Genomic DNA, 17,127 nt, shown 5'->3' with positions numbered 1-17,127 from the left:
AGAATCATAGGTCCCTGCAAACGCATCCCTGTAAAAACAGGTGCCTAAAAAGTGTACACAGGTTTTTTGTTTTGTTTTGTTTTTTTACATCAGATAATGTAAGCCCAATAATAAACAGATTATTACTTTTTATTATTTTAATTTATTTTTTTAAAAATTAAAATAAAAATGTGCGCACTTGTAGAAAGTCGTCGGGGTAGAGGAGTGTGCGGTTTGGGTTTTCTCAGTAAGAAGCTGCACTTTTGTTATTAACTCTGATGAAGAAGTGAGTGAACTACTGTTTATCGCTGCTCCTCAGGAACTAACCTGTCTCTCGGACATCCCACAACTATAACCAGATAAAAAATACGACAAGCTGTTCTTTAATTAATAAAAAAAAAGAATAATTGCCAACTTATTGTGTTTTAAGAGGAACGATGTGCTGTTATTGGAAAATAACTAACGTTGGGGCAAAACAAAGCCTGTCATTGATTATTTTCCAATAACAGCAGTCATTCAGACACCGTGACGGTTCCAGTCAGAAATCCACACTTTAGTCAGTTTAAGGAATCTCTTCTGTGAACCTGGTACCCCCACATGCCTCAAACAGCCCAGAACAGGCTCAGATCGAGTGCCCTCTTACCCTCATGAAGGCTTGGTGCTTGCTGCAGGCCGTGTGTCCGTGTTTGGCCGAGACGCTACCCGCCGTGACGTTGGACGTGCCGTTAGTGTGGAAGTAGAAGCGAGATGGGAGAGCTTCCTTGTGCTTTACGTCTGCACTGAGGTTGTACTTCAGCTCTACGCCGGAAAGTGGTGAGAAATAGAAAAGAAACAAGTTAAAATTAACATGTACCATAAACTGTGTGATAAATACAGGTTTCTCTACGAGGCTCATGTTCCCAAATACAAAGAGAAGGCGATAAATGATGACACACCCACAACTATTGTTTCTATCTGATATTTATACTTTACTAAAGTTCCACATGTTCACTCTGTTTGTGTTCTGTGACCATAGAAGGCTGATTGCTGACTCATGTGTCTTGAAAGCACAAAAAAATGTATCAAGAACCTCTTCTTTAGTGGATGCAGATGGTGATTTAGATGACAAATCAACTATATTCAACAATGCTAATATAGTTCTCCTCATCTTTTGGAAATGTTAAGACCCGGTTCCACAATACTAATAACTATAACTATAAATAAATGGGTCTCCTGCAGTTTATGTGGTCGGTGCTCACACCAGACCGATAACGATCCCTATAGTCCAGGCCTGGGTTTATCCGTATCAGTGAGATTTGCTTCTGGAGCCATTTTTCCAGGCCTGGATCTGATCCGATAAACATCTGACCAATCAGATAATTGTTTCCATGTGACGTTGTCTGAGCACGTACTGTTTTTCCCCGGGCATCTCCGTATATCCTTGTTGCATCATGAAGTCACGGAATACAGATTCGCAGAAAATAAAAAATATGATACAAAGCATGGATCTTTTATTCACGGATATGTGATTATTTTCCATGAAATATCAATAATAAATAAATAAAGAAAACATATAAATGCAGGTACGATATTTTAATTATGAACCTTAGCAGTCCAAACATTTAATTGTTTTAGATTTCTTAATTTTTTTTATCTGTGATGCATCATCCGTATGAAATCCGTAACCAAGCTATAATATACTGAAACGTCCGTGACCCATCCGTAAATTATTAGCATCCGTGATGCATCCGTATTAAAATCCATAACCACTCCGTATTTTGTATCCTTTTTTATTATATTTCCATAATCTATCCGTATTTTATCAGCCACTGGAGTGTGTACTGTACATGGGTTGTTTTGGAGTCCAAGCTGTACAGTATGACCCGGAATAACGTGCTACTACTTGGAAAAAACTTCCATGACTACGGTATTCTGCGTTTATTTCCCTGAGTGTCAGGACCAAGTGATATTATAGTGGGGATTATAGTTGTGGTGTTTCTGCTCCAGACTGGAACTAAACTCAGCAGAGGGACAGTCAGAGTTGGAGTTATAGGTGTAGTTATAGTTATCGGCGTTGTGGGACCGGACCCTTAACCACAACACATGCACAAGGATGTGTTGTCCATCAAGAAACATACAACCCTGATTCCAAAAAAGTTGGGACAAAGTACAAATTGTAAATAAAAATGGAATGCAATGATGTGGAAGTTTCAAAATTCCATATTTTATTCAGAATAGAACATAGATGGCATATCAAATGTTTAAACTGAGAAAATGTATCATTTAAAGAGAAAAATTAGGTGATTTTAAATTTCATGACAACAACACATCTCAAAAAAGTTGGGACAAGGCCATGTTTACCACTGTGAGACATCCCCTTTTCTCTTTACAACAGTCTGTAAACGTCTGGGGACTGAGGAGACAAGTTGCTCAAGTTTAGGGATAGGAATGTTAACCCATTCTTGTCTAATGTAGGATTCTAGTTGCTCAACTGTCTTAGGTCTTTTTTGTCGTATCTTCCGTTTTATGATGCACCAAATGTTTTCTACGGGTGAAAGATCTGGACTGCAGGCTGGCCAGTTCAGTACCCGGACCCTTCTTCTACGCAGCCATGATGCTGTAATTGATGCAGTATGTGGTTTGGCATTGTCATGTTGGAAAATGCAAGGTCTTCCCTGAAAGAGACGTCGTCTGGATGGGAGCATATGTTGCTCTAGAACCTGGATATACCTTTCAGCATTGATGGTGTCTTTCCAGATGTGTAAGCTGCCCATGCCACACGCACTAATGCAACCCCATACCATCAGAGATGCAGGCTTCTGAACTGAGCGCCGATAACAACTCGGGTCGTCCTTCTCCTCTTTAGTCCGAATGACACGGCGTCCCTGATTTCCATAAAGAACTTCAAATTTTGATTCGTCTGACCACAGAACAGTTTTCCACTTTGCCACAGTCCATTTTAAATGAGCCTTGGCCCAGAGAAGACGTCTGCGCTTCTGGATCATGTTTAGATACGGCTTCTTCTTTGAACTATAGAGTTTTAGCTGGCGACGGCGGATGGCACGGTGAATTGTGTTCACAGATAATGTTCTCTGGAAATATTCCTGAGCCCATTTTGTGATTTCCAATACAGAAGCATGCCTGTATGTGATGCAGTGCCGTCTAAGGGCCCGAAGATCACGGGCACCCAGTATGGTTTTCCGGCCTTGACCCTTACGCACAGAGATTCTTCCAGATTCTCTGAATCTTTTGATGATATTATGCACTGTAGATGATGATATGTTCAAACTCTTTGCAATTTTACACTGTCGAACTCCTTTCTGATATTGCTCCACTATTTGTCGGCGCAGAATTAGGGGGATTGGTGATCCTCTTCCCATCTTTACTTCTGAGAGCCGCTGCCACTCCAAGATGCTCTTTTTATACCCAGTCATGTTAATGACCTATTGCCAATTGACCTAATGAGTTGCGATTTGGTCCTCCAGCTGTTCCTTTTTTGTACTTTTAACTTTTCCAGCCTCTTATTGCCCCTGTTCCAACTTTTTTGAGATGTGTTGCTGTCATGAAATTTCAAATGAGCCAATATTTGGCATGAAATTTCAAAATGTCTCACTTTCAACATTTGATATGTTGTCTATGTTCTATTGTGAATACAATATCAGTTTTTGAGATTTGTAAATTATTGCATTCCGTTTTTATTTACAATTTGTACTTTGTCCCAACTTTTTTGGAACCGGGGTTGTATATTTTAACAAGTTTAACTGCTTTTCTTGGTGATTTACACTCGTGTTGTCATACTAGAGGCCGGTCTCTAGAACACTTTTTGAAGGTCTCGGTTTCGTCTCAGAATTACCTGCATTTTGTCTCGGTCTTGGGCATAGAGGACTCAGGATTTTATTTCAAGATCGGTCGAGACCACAACTGCGGAGATTTCACTAAATTGCCTGTATATTGTCTGATTTATTTGTTAACATCATTACTGTGATTGGATGTAAAACTTCCTGCTTCGAATGCAACCAATAACGTGACTCACTGCTAATTCGAAATGTTCGTTACTGTTAACAACCATCACCCCTCCCCCACCCTCCTTCTCACACATACACACTACTCTGGTCTTGGTCTTGACTTGATCTCAACCCCTCAAAGTCTTGCTGTTGTCTCGGTCTTGATACACTTTGGTCTTGGTCATGACTTGGTCTCGGTTTAGGTGGTTTTGACTACGACACTAATTTACACAGAGATTCCTTTAACCTCCTAACTGTTAACAGGGTACCAGGCAATATCAATCAATCTGAACGTGTTGTTGAAACATCTTGCTGACGCATCTCATACATGTGTACGTCATAACCATCAGCCATTTTGTGTTGTTTTGAAAAGGAAATTCCATCCGTTGAATGTGTTTTACAGGCGAGATCTGCTCCTGAAGACTGTCCTGACGTGATCTTTTGTCTAACGGACTTCAGGTCAGCTGCTAAAGTTTTGGACCAGCCCATGAGATTACGAAGGTCCTACAAGGGCACATAAAGTGGAAGCAAGCTGGAAGTAAAACCTATAGTCTGTACTTCCCACACGTTTCACCTTTGCCCTAACTTATGTCTCTCTTCATAACCAAATCAGGAAGTTTCAACATCCAGAGCAGGTCCCTGTAAGACGAGAGCATAAGCCGAGTCCGGTGTGGTTGGCCATGTTTTCCTTTGTTTATGCATACAGCACACCATCAGGTCACACCAAGGACAGGCCTTGACACGTACACTTATAACAACTGTGGCTGTGTGGCAGATGTGGAGGGGAGATAAGGTGCTGTGGCCCGAGTCTGAGTAACTGTCTTGTTCTCTCAGCAAACGCCTGAGAAGATATGTACCATATAGAAGGTATTACTTTCTCACACATTGTCCCTTTCAGACTTCAGCACATATTTTTGAACTCTTTCAGAGTTAATTTGCATAAAAACAAGGCTCAATGCCCGAGCAGTAAGGCTTTCTGATTATACGCAGTTATGCCTTTTAAACCCTTTGCTCTCGGTTTCATGAATGACGAGCTATGAATCTTTCTCTTCAATGCTATTGGTTTATTTAGCTATTTCTAACCAGACACTGTAAGATTTCACGTTTTAATTATGAATCAAAACATCAACCACCGGGCGGCACGGTGGTGTAGTGGTTAGCGCTGTCACCTCACAGCAAGAAGGTCCTGGGTTCGAGCCCCGTGGCTGGCGAGGGCCTTTCTGTGTGGAGTTTGCATGTTCTCCCCGTGTCCGCGTGGGTTTCCTCTGGGTGCTCCGGTTTCCCCCACAGTCCAAAGACATGCAGGTTAGGTTAACTGGTGACTCTAAATTGACGGTAGGTGTGAATGCGAGTGTGAATGGTTGTCTGTGTCTATGTGTCAGCCCTGTGATGACCTGGCGACTTGTCCAGGGTGTACCCCACCTTTCGCCCGTAGTCAGCTGGTATAGGCTCCAGCTCGCCTGCGACCCTGTAGAACAGGATAAAGCGGCTACAGATGATGAGATGAGATAAAGTAGGTGTGGCTAACCACCCTGACCAATCACAAGACTGATGTCTTCTGATTGGCAAATCAAAACGTCATGCTCATTATAATATCAGACCGCACCCACCTGGGAAGATCTCACATTTTTTTTTTAAGTATTCCTGCATTTTCATTCGACGTTTTCTGCACATCATGTACAGTTAACTTTCTCATTTCTGCTGTACACGCTACAGAAATGTTACCTTTCCCACTAAAAGGACACCAGAAACTACTCATATTTGTTAGCTAGTCTGTTTAACTGGACTGCTTGTATTAACATTTTGCATCATACAGCTCTCGCTTTCCTAGAACCGTTCTGTAAACTATAACTGTTTACACTTCAGGAGCTCTGAGTGTAAATCACAGCCACTGCGAGTGTAGTGAAGGAACCAGAAAAGCAGGACGAGAACTGAGAAGAACGTGTCTGTGCACCGAGCCCAGTTCACCAACATGGATGGATGAGAGTCTTCTCAAAACTCTGCAACAACCTTCACTCCAGCACAATGCTTGGGTTCGTTGACATCGGTTTGATTGGTGTGTGATGTTCTACCAGATCTACTGAACGCTCAAATTCATCCTTGCAGTGTTATATGGCATTTAATAAATACACCCAGAAGACTATGGGTTTGTTTTCCTCGAAAAGTTTCTTCTTTATGTCATCTCAGGGAGACTTTCCTTGCCACTAGATTGTTTATGAATGATCTAAAGCTATAGTACCAGTCAGATGTTTGTACACCCCTATGCTACTCAGTCATAGGTTTTTTCTTTTCTGTATTTTGTATTTTCTACACTGTAGAACAACATTGAAGACATCAAAACTATGAAATAACATACGGAACATAGAGCGGCAGCTACAATTAATTATCGACAGTCCATAATTATCGACACCTTTTCAGATTTTACCAATAAAAAACAATTTTACAAAGCAGAGTTTCAGTTACAACAGTTATTATTGGTTAATTAATCAACCGGAAGACCCCTCCCCCCTCGCCCTTTGATCTTGTCGTCTGATGATGCAGCTCGTTACCTGAGATGGAATTTTTTTCAGCACGATCAGCAATTTTCCGGAAAACCCGGACGTTATCATCGCAGGTAAGCATGGTGGAAAGATCATGGACATGTTTTTACTGATCAAATTCACCGATATTTCTCGTCGAAACCTACTTTGTTTCTTACTCTTTCATTTGACAGCCGCCATTTTGTATCTAAACGCGTGTTTGAGAAGTCACGTAAGGTGTCGATAATAGTGACCACTTTCACCGTTGTCCACCATTATCGACACCCTGTGGGATTAAGGGACATTTACAACTGTTATGAATCGATCTTCGTGTAACGTTGTTGAAGTAGATGAAGTACTTAAAAAAAAAAAAAAGTGCTGTGATTTATAATAATTTTTTTTTTCTGATTCATAACAGAATGGAATGTTTACAGAGTATTTGGAATCCAATTGCAATAAATAGAATTAGAGCAGAATTAAATTCCTAGCATATAAAAAATGACATGCTTGAAATATTCAGATTTTTCTATTCCATAATATATATATATATATATATATATATATATATATATATATATATATATATATATATATTGCAGTTTGTTGTAAATATCTACCACATATTACAATATCAGGAGACATTTTATATTTTGGTTCGAGGAATGACATGCGACCTTTGACCTGAATGTTCATGTGGTTATTTATCGGTAAACTACAAAACTAGAAATTAATACAAACAACAATGAATTATTAACAAAATGTGATCTACGAAAATACTTAGAAAGTGGAACAAAACGATTTTCTGACGCAGGTTAAACATTCAGTTCATTTGTTTACAAACATTAGAATTACTTCCTCATTTACGTAAACACCGACATCCATATATTTACATAAAAGATATTTTGTATTAAATATAAGTCTATGGAGAACAAATTTTAAGTAAAAACTATGTTTTGTTAACTTAATACCACACACTGATTTTTTTTTAAATAAATAATCATCTGGGTGTCGATAATTGTGGAACGGTGTCACGTGATCTGATACGATGAGTAATTGGGAATCAACTCTTTTTTTTTTTTTTCCCCAGTGGAAGTTTGAGTAATTATTCAAGCACAATTTACGTATTGAAAGTCTTTTCTACTTTTGCAACGACCGAAAGATCGTTAAGGCGTCGATAATTGTAGCTCACTGTTCTTTCCTTCTTAATGCATTTGAGATCAAACAGTAAATAGTAAAATAGCCAGAGAATGGGACGAAAGTCAGTAATTTGCGCTAGCTGTTCCAAACCGAGACATCTGGTCACCGTACCCTATAGATTCGGAACAGTAAGAGATGAAGAATGATGCTTAGTGAGGACAAGTTACACCCTGCCACCCTGAACTAACTAACTAAATAAATGAATAAATAACCTGATTTAAAAAAATCATGAAAATTGACAGAGTTATAAGTGATTGAAAACAACCCTGGTTTTTCATGGATCATTCTGGTTCAGTGATCCAGATCAGCACCAAAAGTCATAGCAATGTAATCCAGCCCAGAGGTATTCTTCATGTGTAATTTGGTGATAATTGGTTGAAAACTGAGGGAGAAATAGCGTCCTAAAGAACATAATAATAATAATAATAATAATAAAGTAGAAAGATCCGGAGTGAAAGTAACAATTTGCACCAGTGCTGCTCACGTAAATTAATAATACAAATACAGTAAATAGCCCGATTCCACAACATATTATATCAAGAACCGCTCAACTAAGTAAAGAGAAACGACATCCATCATTACTTTATGACTTGAAGAAGTGTTGTTTAATTAATAAAAGTAAAGAAAAAACATTGAATTAGAAGGTGTCCAAACTTTTGACTGATACTGTAGATTTAGATTTCTATAAAGCTGCTTTGTGACAGATTCTATTATTAAAAATTCCATACAAATAAAATTGATTTGAATCTTTTTCTTTGATTATTAAGAGGTTGTATTGTACTTTTTGTTGTTGTTGTTGTTGTTGTATTTTTACCTTCGTACTCTAGCGTGTAAGGTTTTCCTTTACAGCTGAAGTGAGATCAGGAAGCAGGGCTTACCTATAAGTCCAGGTATGACTTTTCCCTGGACCATGAAACACACGTTGACCTCCATACACACAGCAGGAAGACCGTTTTCAACACAACTGGCCACCGATCGATTCACACTGACCGGCAGAAACAACGACGCCTCCACCGTCACCACTGGGCGAGTCCTAGAGAACACGCATCCCATCAAAATGATTCCAACAGTGTGTGTTTATTGACGGATAGCAGCGGTGATGAGAACACACAACACGCAGAGTTGAGATCAGGTGTACAGTTGACATTATGTGTTCGTATAAACTGGAACATTACTGATTCACTAAATCATAGTGGTGAAAAACTGTCAATGAACAGCTTTTATGAACAGTATAAATGTAAAATCATATAAAGCTTGTCAGAATTGATGTTTAGAAATGTTTGAAACGCTCTTACCGGATCACCATTGCAGCATCGGACAGAAAAGCTCCCACTGCTACATCTGTTAGATGAGAAGGAGGAAATAATGTCTTTAAAATCCAATAAAAACAAATGGAAGGAATTGAGAACGATACAAAACTAGCCAATAGATCGTGCTGTTTTTTAAGAGCTAGATTTAAAAAAAAAACACGGTGATAGTGTCGATCAGAATTATGCTTCAGCGTCTCTCACACAGTGAACGTCACACTCTGATCAAGTGTGTACAATGATGAAACAGACTTAAACCTCGTCTATTCAGTTTGTGATCAGATCCCAGCTATTAGCCATACTTTAAAATGCCAGAACGAGACTTGTGGTTAATAGAAAAAGTTCGTGAAAGCCTGTGAAATGTTCAGAAATTTCACAGTATGAAGCAGGGAAGCCATGAACTAATGGTTAGAGAAGTGGCTTTGGGACCAAAGGGTTGCTGGTTCAATTCCCTAGACCAGTAAGAATGGCTTAAGTGCCCTTGAGCAAGGCACCTGACCCCCAACTGCTCCGGGTATGTTGTATATCGCTCTGGATAAGATAAGAGCATCTGCTAAATGCCTGTAATGTAATTTTCTCAGGCCATAAGTAAGAGAAAATTGTGACTCTGCCTTTCAGTTAAACACACAACACATTCAGCTCTAGGGCGGGGCAATGTCCTAATTTAGCAAATACGCAGGTGATTATAGGAATGGGCTGATTGGTCGAGAGATTCAGACTACTTCTCAATAATCACCCAGAACGACTCAGCAAAACGGCTCCAATCGCTTCGTCACCATTAGTGAGGAAGAATTACAGATGATGAAAGAAAACGCTGTTCCTAAAAGCGCTAAAGATGCTCCGAAGTTTGGTCCAAAACTATTGAAAGGGAAGGCGGGGTCGGGATTTATTTTATCAATTTCACAACAAAGTATTTTATGTGACTCGGCGTAGATCAGTGACACAAGTCTGCGCCGCAAAGTTATTACACTCGCATGCTGCTTTAGAAGATTGAAATAAATGAAATAAAGTCCAAGTCATTAAAGAAAATTTCGAACCGAGTCCACTACTGATCCGAGTCGAGAACAAGACTCCAACTGCACCATGTGACGGTGTCTGTTTCAGCGCCATTAACATTAGTTTGTTCCTGAACATGGCGTATGAACAGGTGAATGTGCTTCTCTTTGTCAGGGAGTGTGAAGTATTCTGTCAGAGACGGTTGGGAGACGGATGGAAGTGCAGAAGGTGTGTTTATTAATACAAGCGAAGACGGTAAACAATCTAGAACGGCAGGCGAAATTGTAAAACGGTGAAACAGGCGATAGGTCAAGCGAGACACAAACAGGCTATCATAGACTCGGCAGGATCAAAGACGAGAAACAGGAAATCAGGGATCAGGAAACCAAACAAGGAAATATGGCTCGGTAATGTATCAGCAATGCAACGCAATACTTCGCAAAGTAAGTGTGTTTTCACAGTTTTTATATCGGCGTGCTGATTGCGGCTTAATCCTGTGTAGGTGCGAGTCGTTTACGGAGCATGTGCAAGAGTCTGCTTGGCGTGTGCTGTCCAGAGTGCGCCTGAGAGTCTATCTGATCCACGCACCAAGGCGTGCAGGTGTGACACTCTTGCACGAAATTAGTACAAAAATTAATGTAGATATAAATATCTTATACCAAATTATGATGGCATGTTACAAAAAATAAAGAAAAAATCAGAGTCCTCGTCTCCAATTTACGAGTCTGAACACAGTTAATGCACGAGTCAGAGTCGAGTCACGAGTCCTTAAAATTAGGGCATGAGTCAGACTCGGGGGAGGCACGGTGGTGTAGTGGTTAGCGCTGTCGTCTCACAGCAAGAAGGTCCGGGTTTGAGCCCCGTGGCCGGCGAGGGCCTTTCTGTGTGGAGTTTGCATGTTCTCCCCGTGTCCGCGTGGGTTTCCTCCGGGTGCTCCGGTTTCCCCCACAGTCCAAAGACATGCAGGTTAGGTTAACTGGTGACTCTAAATTGAGCGTAGGTGTGAATGTGAGTGTGAATGGTTGTCTGTGTCTATGTGTCAGCCCTGTGATGACCTGGTGACTTGTCCAGGGTGTACCCCGCCTTTCGCCCGTAGTCAGCTGGGATAGGCTCCAGCTCGCCTGCGACCCTGTAGAACAGGATAAAGCGGCTACAGATAATGAGATGAGATGAGTCGGACTCGAGTACTACAAGCCTGGATGACGCATGATCGCATAAGCTCATCTGGCCTGGCCTGTGGCTGAATGAGCCAATAAAAACGGATCAGTATCACATTATAACATGAGTTTATTGCTATAACAAGATACACTGCCTGGCCAAAAAAAAAAAAAAAGTCCCACTCTAATATTTCAGTTTGCCTTTAGCTTTGATTACGGCCTGCACTTGTCATGGCATTGTTTTGACAACCGTATGCAACATCACAACATCGATTTCCATCCAGAGTTGCGTTAATTTTTTATCGAGAGCTTGTACCGATGATGAGAGAGTCAAACCACTCTGTAAAGTCTTCTCCAGCATCCCAAAGACTTTCAGTGGGGTTAAGGTCGCGGCTCTGTGGTGGTTAATTCATGTGTGAAAATGATTCCTCATGCTCCTCACAATTTGAGTCCTGATTTTATGTCCGTGCCATCAGGGAAGGAAAAAAAAATCAGACACAGACCTTTTGGCTTTAGCTAAGAAAATCATGGCACTGTCAGCATTCTGAAATCATCACCCAAACATTCTTTGTATTACTTGTGCTGCTTCTGTCACTTTCCTTCCAAAAGAGCAAAACTGGATGTAGGAATGGAGGAAAGGCGTTACCTGGGTAACCGTTTCCATCTACATCAATTCCTCCAGAAATGGACTGTCCAAACATGCTGAGGCTGTGGCCGAGGACCGAGCCTGTTATCCTCTGTGGGTAAGAATGAACACACACACACACACACACACACACACACACACACAGTAAGCCACTCTGAGGCTTTTTTTTTCCTAGCATGGAACAATTTAACGACAGAAATAGTTCTGAATAAATGATCTACTTTCCATTTCAAACTAATAAAGGAAAACAGTTCAACACAGCTGGGATATTTCTGTCTCTGCACTGAATCGCGTCCAAAACAGTGCCTACATGCCTGAATATCAAAAATCCATTTCATTTCATTACATGAAGTAAGGAATACAACACACTTCAGGATGTGCTGGGACAGGAAAATAAACAAAGGTGTGATCACATCACCACCATGAAGTTGATTATTGTCTCATAATAGCGGGTCCTGAAGTGCAGAGGGGAACCGTGAGGGCCTTCTAGACCTTCAGAGAAGCCCAAACATATCAGCATTTCAAATGTTATATTTAATTTCTTTCATTCTTTCATCATTTCATTTTAATTATTCTCTTCGAATTCTAATTCGGCCTCATTTTCAATCAAATTTGTTTCAGAAATGAAAGGACAGAAATTACTGCCCTGAAAACATTAAAATCGAGTTCTCCAATGAGATTGTTTTGTTCGTTGTGTCTCGGCTGAGAAGAGTTTAGAGCTGCTCACTCATTGGTTAGGACTTCATTGCCGGAACAGAAGGCCATGGCGGTGTATGTTTATGTAGGAAGTGACAGATGAATTAATTAACCAAATCATTTTTTTTCTTTTATTTATAGTGGGCAGGGCTAAAAATTTATCGCCCGAAGCCTTCTTGAAGGCCAATGCGAGCTTAACCGCGAGTCGTTCATCAGTAGTGTTAGCGAATGCTAATAAAGCAGTCAATCCAGTGCTATCTATCGAGAGCTACAGGCTAACGACCAAGAAACTAAGATTTCTGTCTCCAGACTCTTCTTCCACAGTATTTTTCACTCAGACTTAAGGATTCATTTCCCTGTGGAATTTACCGAGTTACTTTTACACGCAGCGGAGCGACCTGGCAGCCTGACGCTAATCCCTTACAAAATCCTTTACCCTGTTGCTTTTCTGATGCTTGGCTAAGGTTTGGTTGAGCTCAAGTCCCAGCTCTAATAGTAACGGTTCACCACTGCTGAAGTATTTTAGTCCTCTTAAACCAAACCAAACACTTGACCACCAGACAACAAAATTTGTATCTTTATTTACACAAGATAGATTGGTTTTTATCCAGCACTTAATTTTAATTTCCTTTTTAAAAAAAAAAAAAACGTGGGATTATTTGCTAACACATTTTACACTCATCGGGAGCTCTGCTTTGAGGCAATGCCTAAATATAAGTTATATAAGTAATATTTAATGTTGCAGAAATATGAAGGTAAGTCAAACAGTCCTAAGAAGGTAAGTCAAACAGTCCTAAGACAGTGGTTAGCACTGTTGCCTCACAGCAAGAAGGTCCTGGGTTCGAGGGCCTTTCTGTGCGGAGTTTGCATGTTCTCCCCGTGTCCGCGTGGGTTTCCTCCGGGTGCTCCGGTTTCCCCCACAGTCCAAAGACATGCAGGTTAGGTTAACTGGTGACTCTAAATTGAGCGTAGGTGTGAATGTGAGTGTGAATGGTTGTCTGTGTCTATGTGTCAGCCCTGTGATGACCTGGCGACTTGTCCAGGGTGTACCCCGCCTTTCGCCCGTAGTCAGCTGGGACAGGCTCCAGCTTGCCTGCGACCCTGTAGGACAGGATAAAGCGGCTAGAGATAATGAGATGAGACTTCAAGCCTTGGTTCCATTGGAGAATTCCTTCTTTGTATTCCTTTTTGAAATTATAACATCTGTCTTAGAACTTTTTGACTTACCCTTGCAAGCTAGCCGTTCATGGTAAAACAACTATCAACAGTCATTCCTTCATGTTTTTTTTTTTATTTTTTATTTAATGAAACAGAAAAAAATGCCTGTAAAGTTACGGCTTTAACAAAGTTTGAATACTCGAGACGCTTTCGAAAATGTTAAACAAACATCCCCTCACAGAAATCTTCACCCTATCAACAATTGCACCTTTTTCTTTAATAAATAACGACAACCCCGTTTCCAAAAAAGTTGGGACAAAGTACAAATTGTAAATAAAAACGGAATGCAATGATGTGGAAGTTTCAAAATTCCATATTTTATTCAGAATAGAGCATAGATGACATATCAAATGTTTAAACTGAGAAAATGTATCATTTAAAGAGAAAAATTAGGTGATTTTAAATTTCATGACAACAACACATCTCAAAAAAGTTGGGACAAGGCCATGTTTCCCACTGTGAGACATCCCCTTTTCTCTTTACAACAGTCTGTAAACGTCTGGGGACTGAGGAGACAAGTTGCTCAAGTTTAGGGATAGGAATGTTAACCCATTCTTGTCTAATGTAGGATTCTAGTTGCTCAACTGTCTTAGGTCTTTTTTGTCGTATCTTCCGTTTGATGATGCGCCAAATGTTTTCTATGGGTGAAAGATCTGGACTGCAGGCTGGCCAGTTCAGTACCCGGACCCTTCTTCTACGCAGCCATGATGCTGTAATTGATGCAGTATGTGGTTTGGCATTGTCATGTTGGAAAATGCAAGGTCTTCCCTGAAAGAGACGTCGTCTGGATGGGAGCATATGTTGCTCTAGAACCTGGATATACCTTTCAGCATTGATGGTGTCTTTCCAGATGTGTAAGCTGCCCATGCCACATGCACTAATGCAACCCCATACCATCAGAGATGCAGGCTTCTGAACTGAGCGCTGATAACAACTCGGGTCGTCCTTCTCCTCTTTAGTCCGAATGACACGGCGTCCCTGATTTCCATAAAGAACTTCAAATTTTGATTCGTCTGACCACAGAACAGTTTTCCACTTTGCCACAGTCCATTTTAAATGAGCCTTGGCCCAGAGAAGACGTCTGTGCTTCTGGATCGTGTTTAGATACGGCTTCTTCTTTGAACTATAGAGTTTTAGCTGGCAACGGTGGATGGCACGGTGAATTGTGTTCACAGATAATGTTCTCTGGAAATATTCCTGAGCCCATTTTGTGATTTCCAATACAGAAGCATGCCTGTATGTGATGCAGTGCCGTCTAAGGGCCCGAAGATCACGGGCACCCAGTATGGTTTTCCGGCCTTGACCCTTACGCACAGAGATTCTTCCAGATTCTCTGAATCTTTTGATGATATTATGCACTGTAGATGATGATATGTTCAAACTCTTTGCAATTTTACACTGTCGAACTCCTTTCTGATATTGCTCCACTATTTGTCGGCGCAGAATTAGGGGGATTGGTGATCCTCTTCCCATCTTTACTTCTGAGAGCCGCTGCCACTCCAAGATGCTCTTTTTATACCCAGTCATGTTAATGACCTATTGCCAATTGACCTAATGAGTTGCAATTTGGTCCTCCAGCTGTTCCTTTTTTGTACCTTTAACTTTTCCAGCCTCTTATTGCCCCTGTCCCAACTTTTTTGAGATGTGTTGCTGTCGTCTCATCTCATCTCATTATCTGTAGCCGCTTTATCCTTCTACAGGGTCGCAGGCAAGCTGGAGCCCATCCCAGCTGACTACGGGCGAAAGGCGGGGTTCACCCTGGATATTTCAAAAGTATTGTATGAACATTTTGGCACAAAATTGATTCCATAACAAAGAGGGGATTAGAAATAATCTTTTATTCCTTTTTTATTTTGATAGAGAATGGTAGATGTGAGACATTCAGTGCTGATTTATGTATATTTTATAATTAACACTGATTTCTCCTTCTTTGTGATGTATAAATGAGAGTTAAGATCAGCTTTAAATTGCACAAATAAAATCATTTGATGAAACTTTGAAGTGGAGAGTGTACCGATTTAATGGTTTTACCTAAATAGCATAATTAATACAAATTAAATACTAATTTGCATAATTTGTTTTTACTAATTTTTCAAACTTTGTATTCAGTATACAACCATCTGTGTTCCTGCCAATTTCCTTGTAAATATCGTGAAAAATAGAAAAGTTAGGAAGAAAAAACATTTGATCTTGGTGGTTAATGAGGCCCGTTTCGGACCATGTGATCCTCAGACGGAATATTACGGCTGTTTAATAAAAATTTCTTCAATCTTTGATTTGTAATATCTCAAGAACGGATAAACATACAACCCCGATTCCAAAAAAGTTGGGACAAAGTACAAATTGTAAATAAAAACGGAATGCAATGATGTGGAAGTTTCAAAATTCCATATTTTATTCAGAATCGAACATAGATGGCATATCAAATGTTTAAACTGAGAAAATGTATCATTTAAAGAGAAAAATTAGGTGATTTTAAATTTCATGACAACAACACATCTCAAAAAAGTTGGAACAAGGCCATGTTTCCCACTGTGAGACATCCCCTTTTCTCTTTACAACAGTCTGTAAACGTCTGGGGACTGAGGAGACAAGTTGCTCAAGTTTAGGGATAGGAATGTTAACCCATTCTTGTCTAATGTAGGATTCTAGTTGCTCAACTGTCTTAGGTCTTTTTTGTCGTATCTTCCGTTTTATGATGCACCAAATGTTTTCTGTGGGTGAAAGATCTGGACTGCAGGCTGTCCAGTTCAGTACCCGGACCCTTCTTCTACGCAGCCATGATGCTGTAATTGATGCAGTATGTGGTTTGGCATTGTCATGTTGGAAAATGCAAGGTCTTCCCTGAAAGAGACGTCGTCTGGATGGGAGCATATGTTGCTCTAGAACCTGGATATACCTTTCAGCATTGATGGTGTCTTTCCAGATGTGTAAGCTGCCCATGCCACACACACTAATGCAACCCCATACCATCAGAGATGCAGGCTTCTGAACTGAGCGCTGATAACAACTCGGGTCGTCCTTCTCCTCTTTAGTGCGAATGACACGGCGTCCCTGATTTCCATAAAGAACTTCAAATTTTGATTCGTCTGACCACAGAACAGTTTTCCACTTTGCGACAGTCCATTTTAAATGAGCCTTGGCCCAGAGAAGACGTCTGCGCTTCTGGATCATGTTTAGATACGGCTTCTTCTTTGAACTATAGAGTTTTAGCTGGCAACGGCGGATGGCACGGTGAATTGTGTTCACAGATAATGTTCTCTGGAAATATTCCTGAGCCCATTGTGTGATTTCCAATACAGAAGCATGCCTGTATGTGATGCAGTGCCGTCTAAGGACCCGAAGATCACGGGGACCCAGTACGGTTTTCCGGCCTTGACCCTTACGCACAGAGATTCTTCCAGATTCTCTGAATCTTTTGATGATATT

General features: G+C 40.5%; 1 protein-coding gene across 1 annotated transcript in view; it reads right to left on the bottom strand.

Annotated features, from left to right (window-relative positions):
- itga4 (integrin alpha 4) overlaps positions 1-17,127 on the bottom strand; it is a 106,638-nt gene that overhangs the window by 38,107 nt on the left and 51,404 nt on the right. The window contains exons 12-15 of the mRNA XM_060928965.1: positions 11,785-11,875; positions 8,974-9,019; positions 8,557-8,711; positions 623-777 (exon numbers count right to left, since the gene is read on the bottom strand). Of these exons, the coding sequence (XP_060784948.1) occupies positions 623-777; positions 8,557-8,711; positions 8,974-9,019; positions 11,785-11,875 (447 nt within the window). The remainder of the gene's footprint in view (positions 1-622; positions 778-8,556; positions 8,712-8,973; positions 9,020-11,784; positions 11,876-17,127) is intronic.

This window comes from Neoarius graeffei, chromosome 9, assembly GCF_027579695.1.
Source record: "Neoarius graeffei isolate fNeoGra1 chromosome 9, fNeoGra1.pri, whole genome shotgun sequence".
Taxonomy (NCBI): domain Eukaryota; kingdom Metazoa; phylum Chordata; class Actinopteri; order Siluriformes; family Ariidae; genus Neoarius; species Neoarius graeffei.
This window is presented reverse-complemented; position numbering and strand designations above follow the sequence as displayed.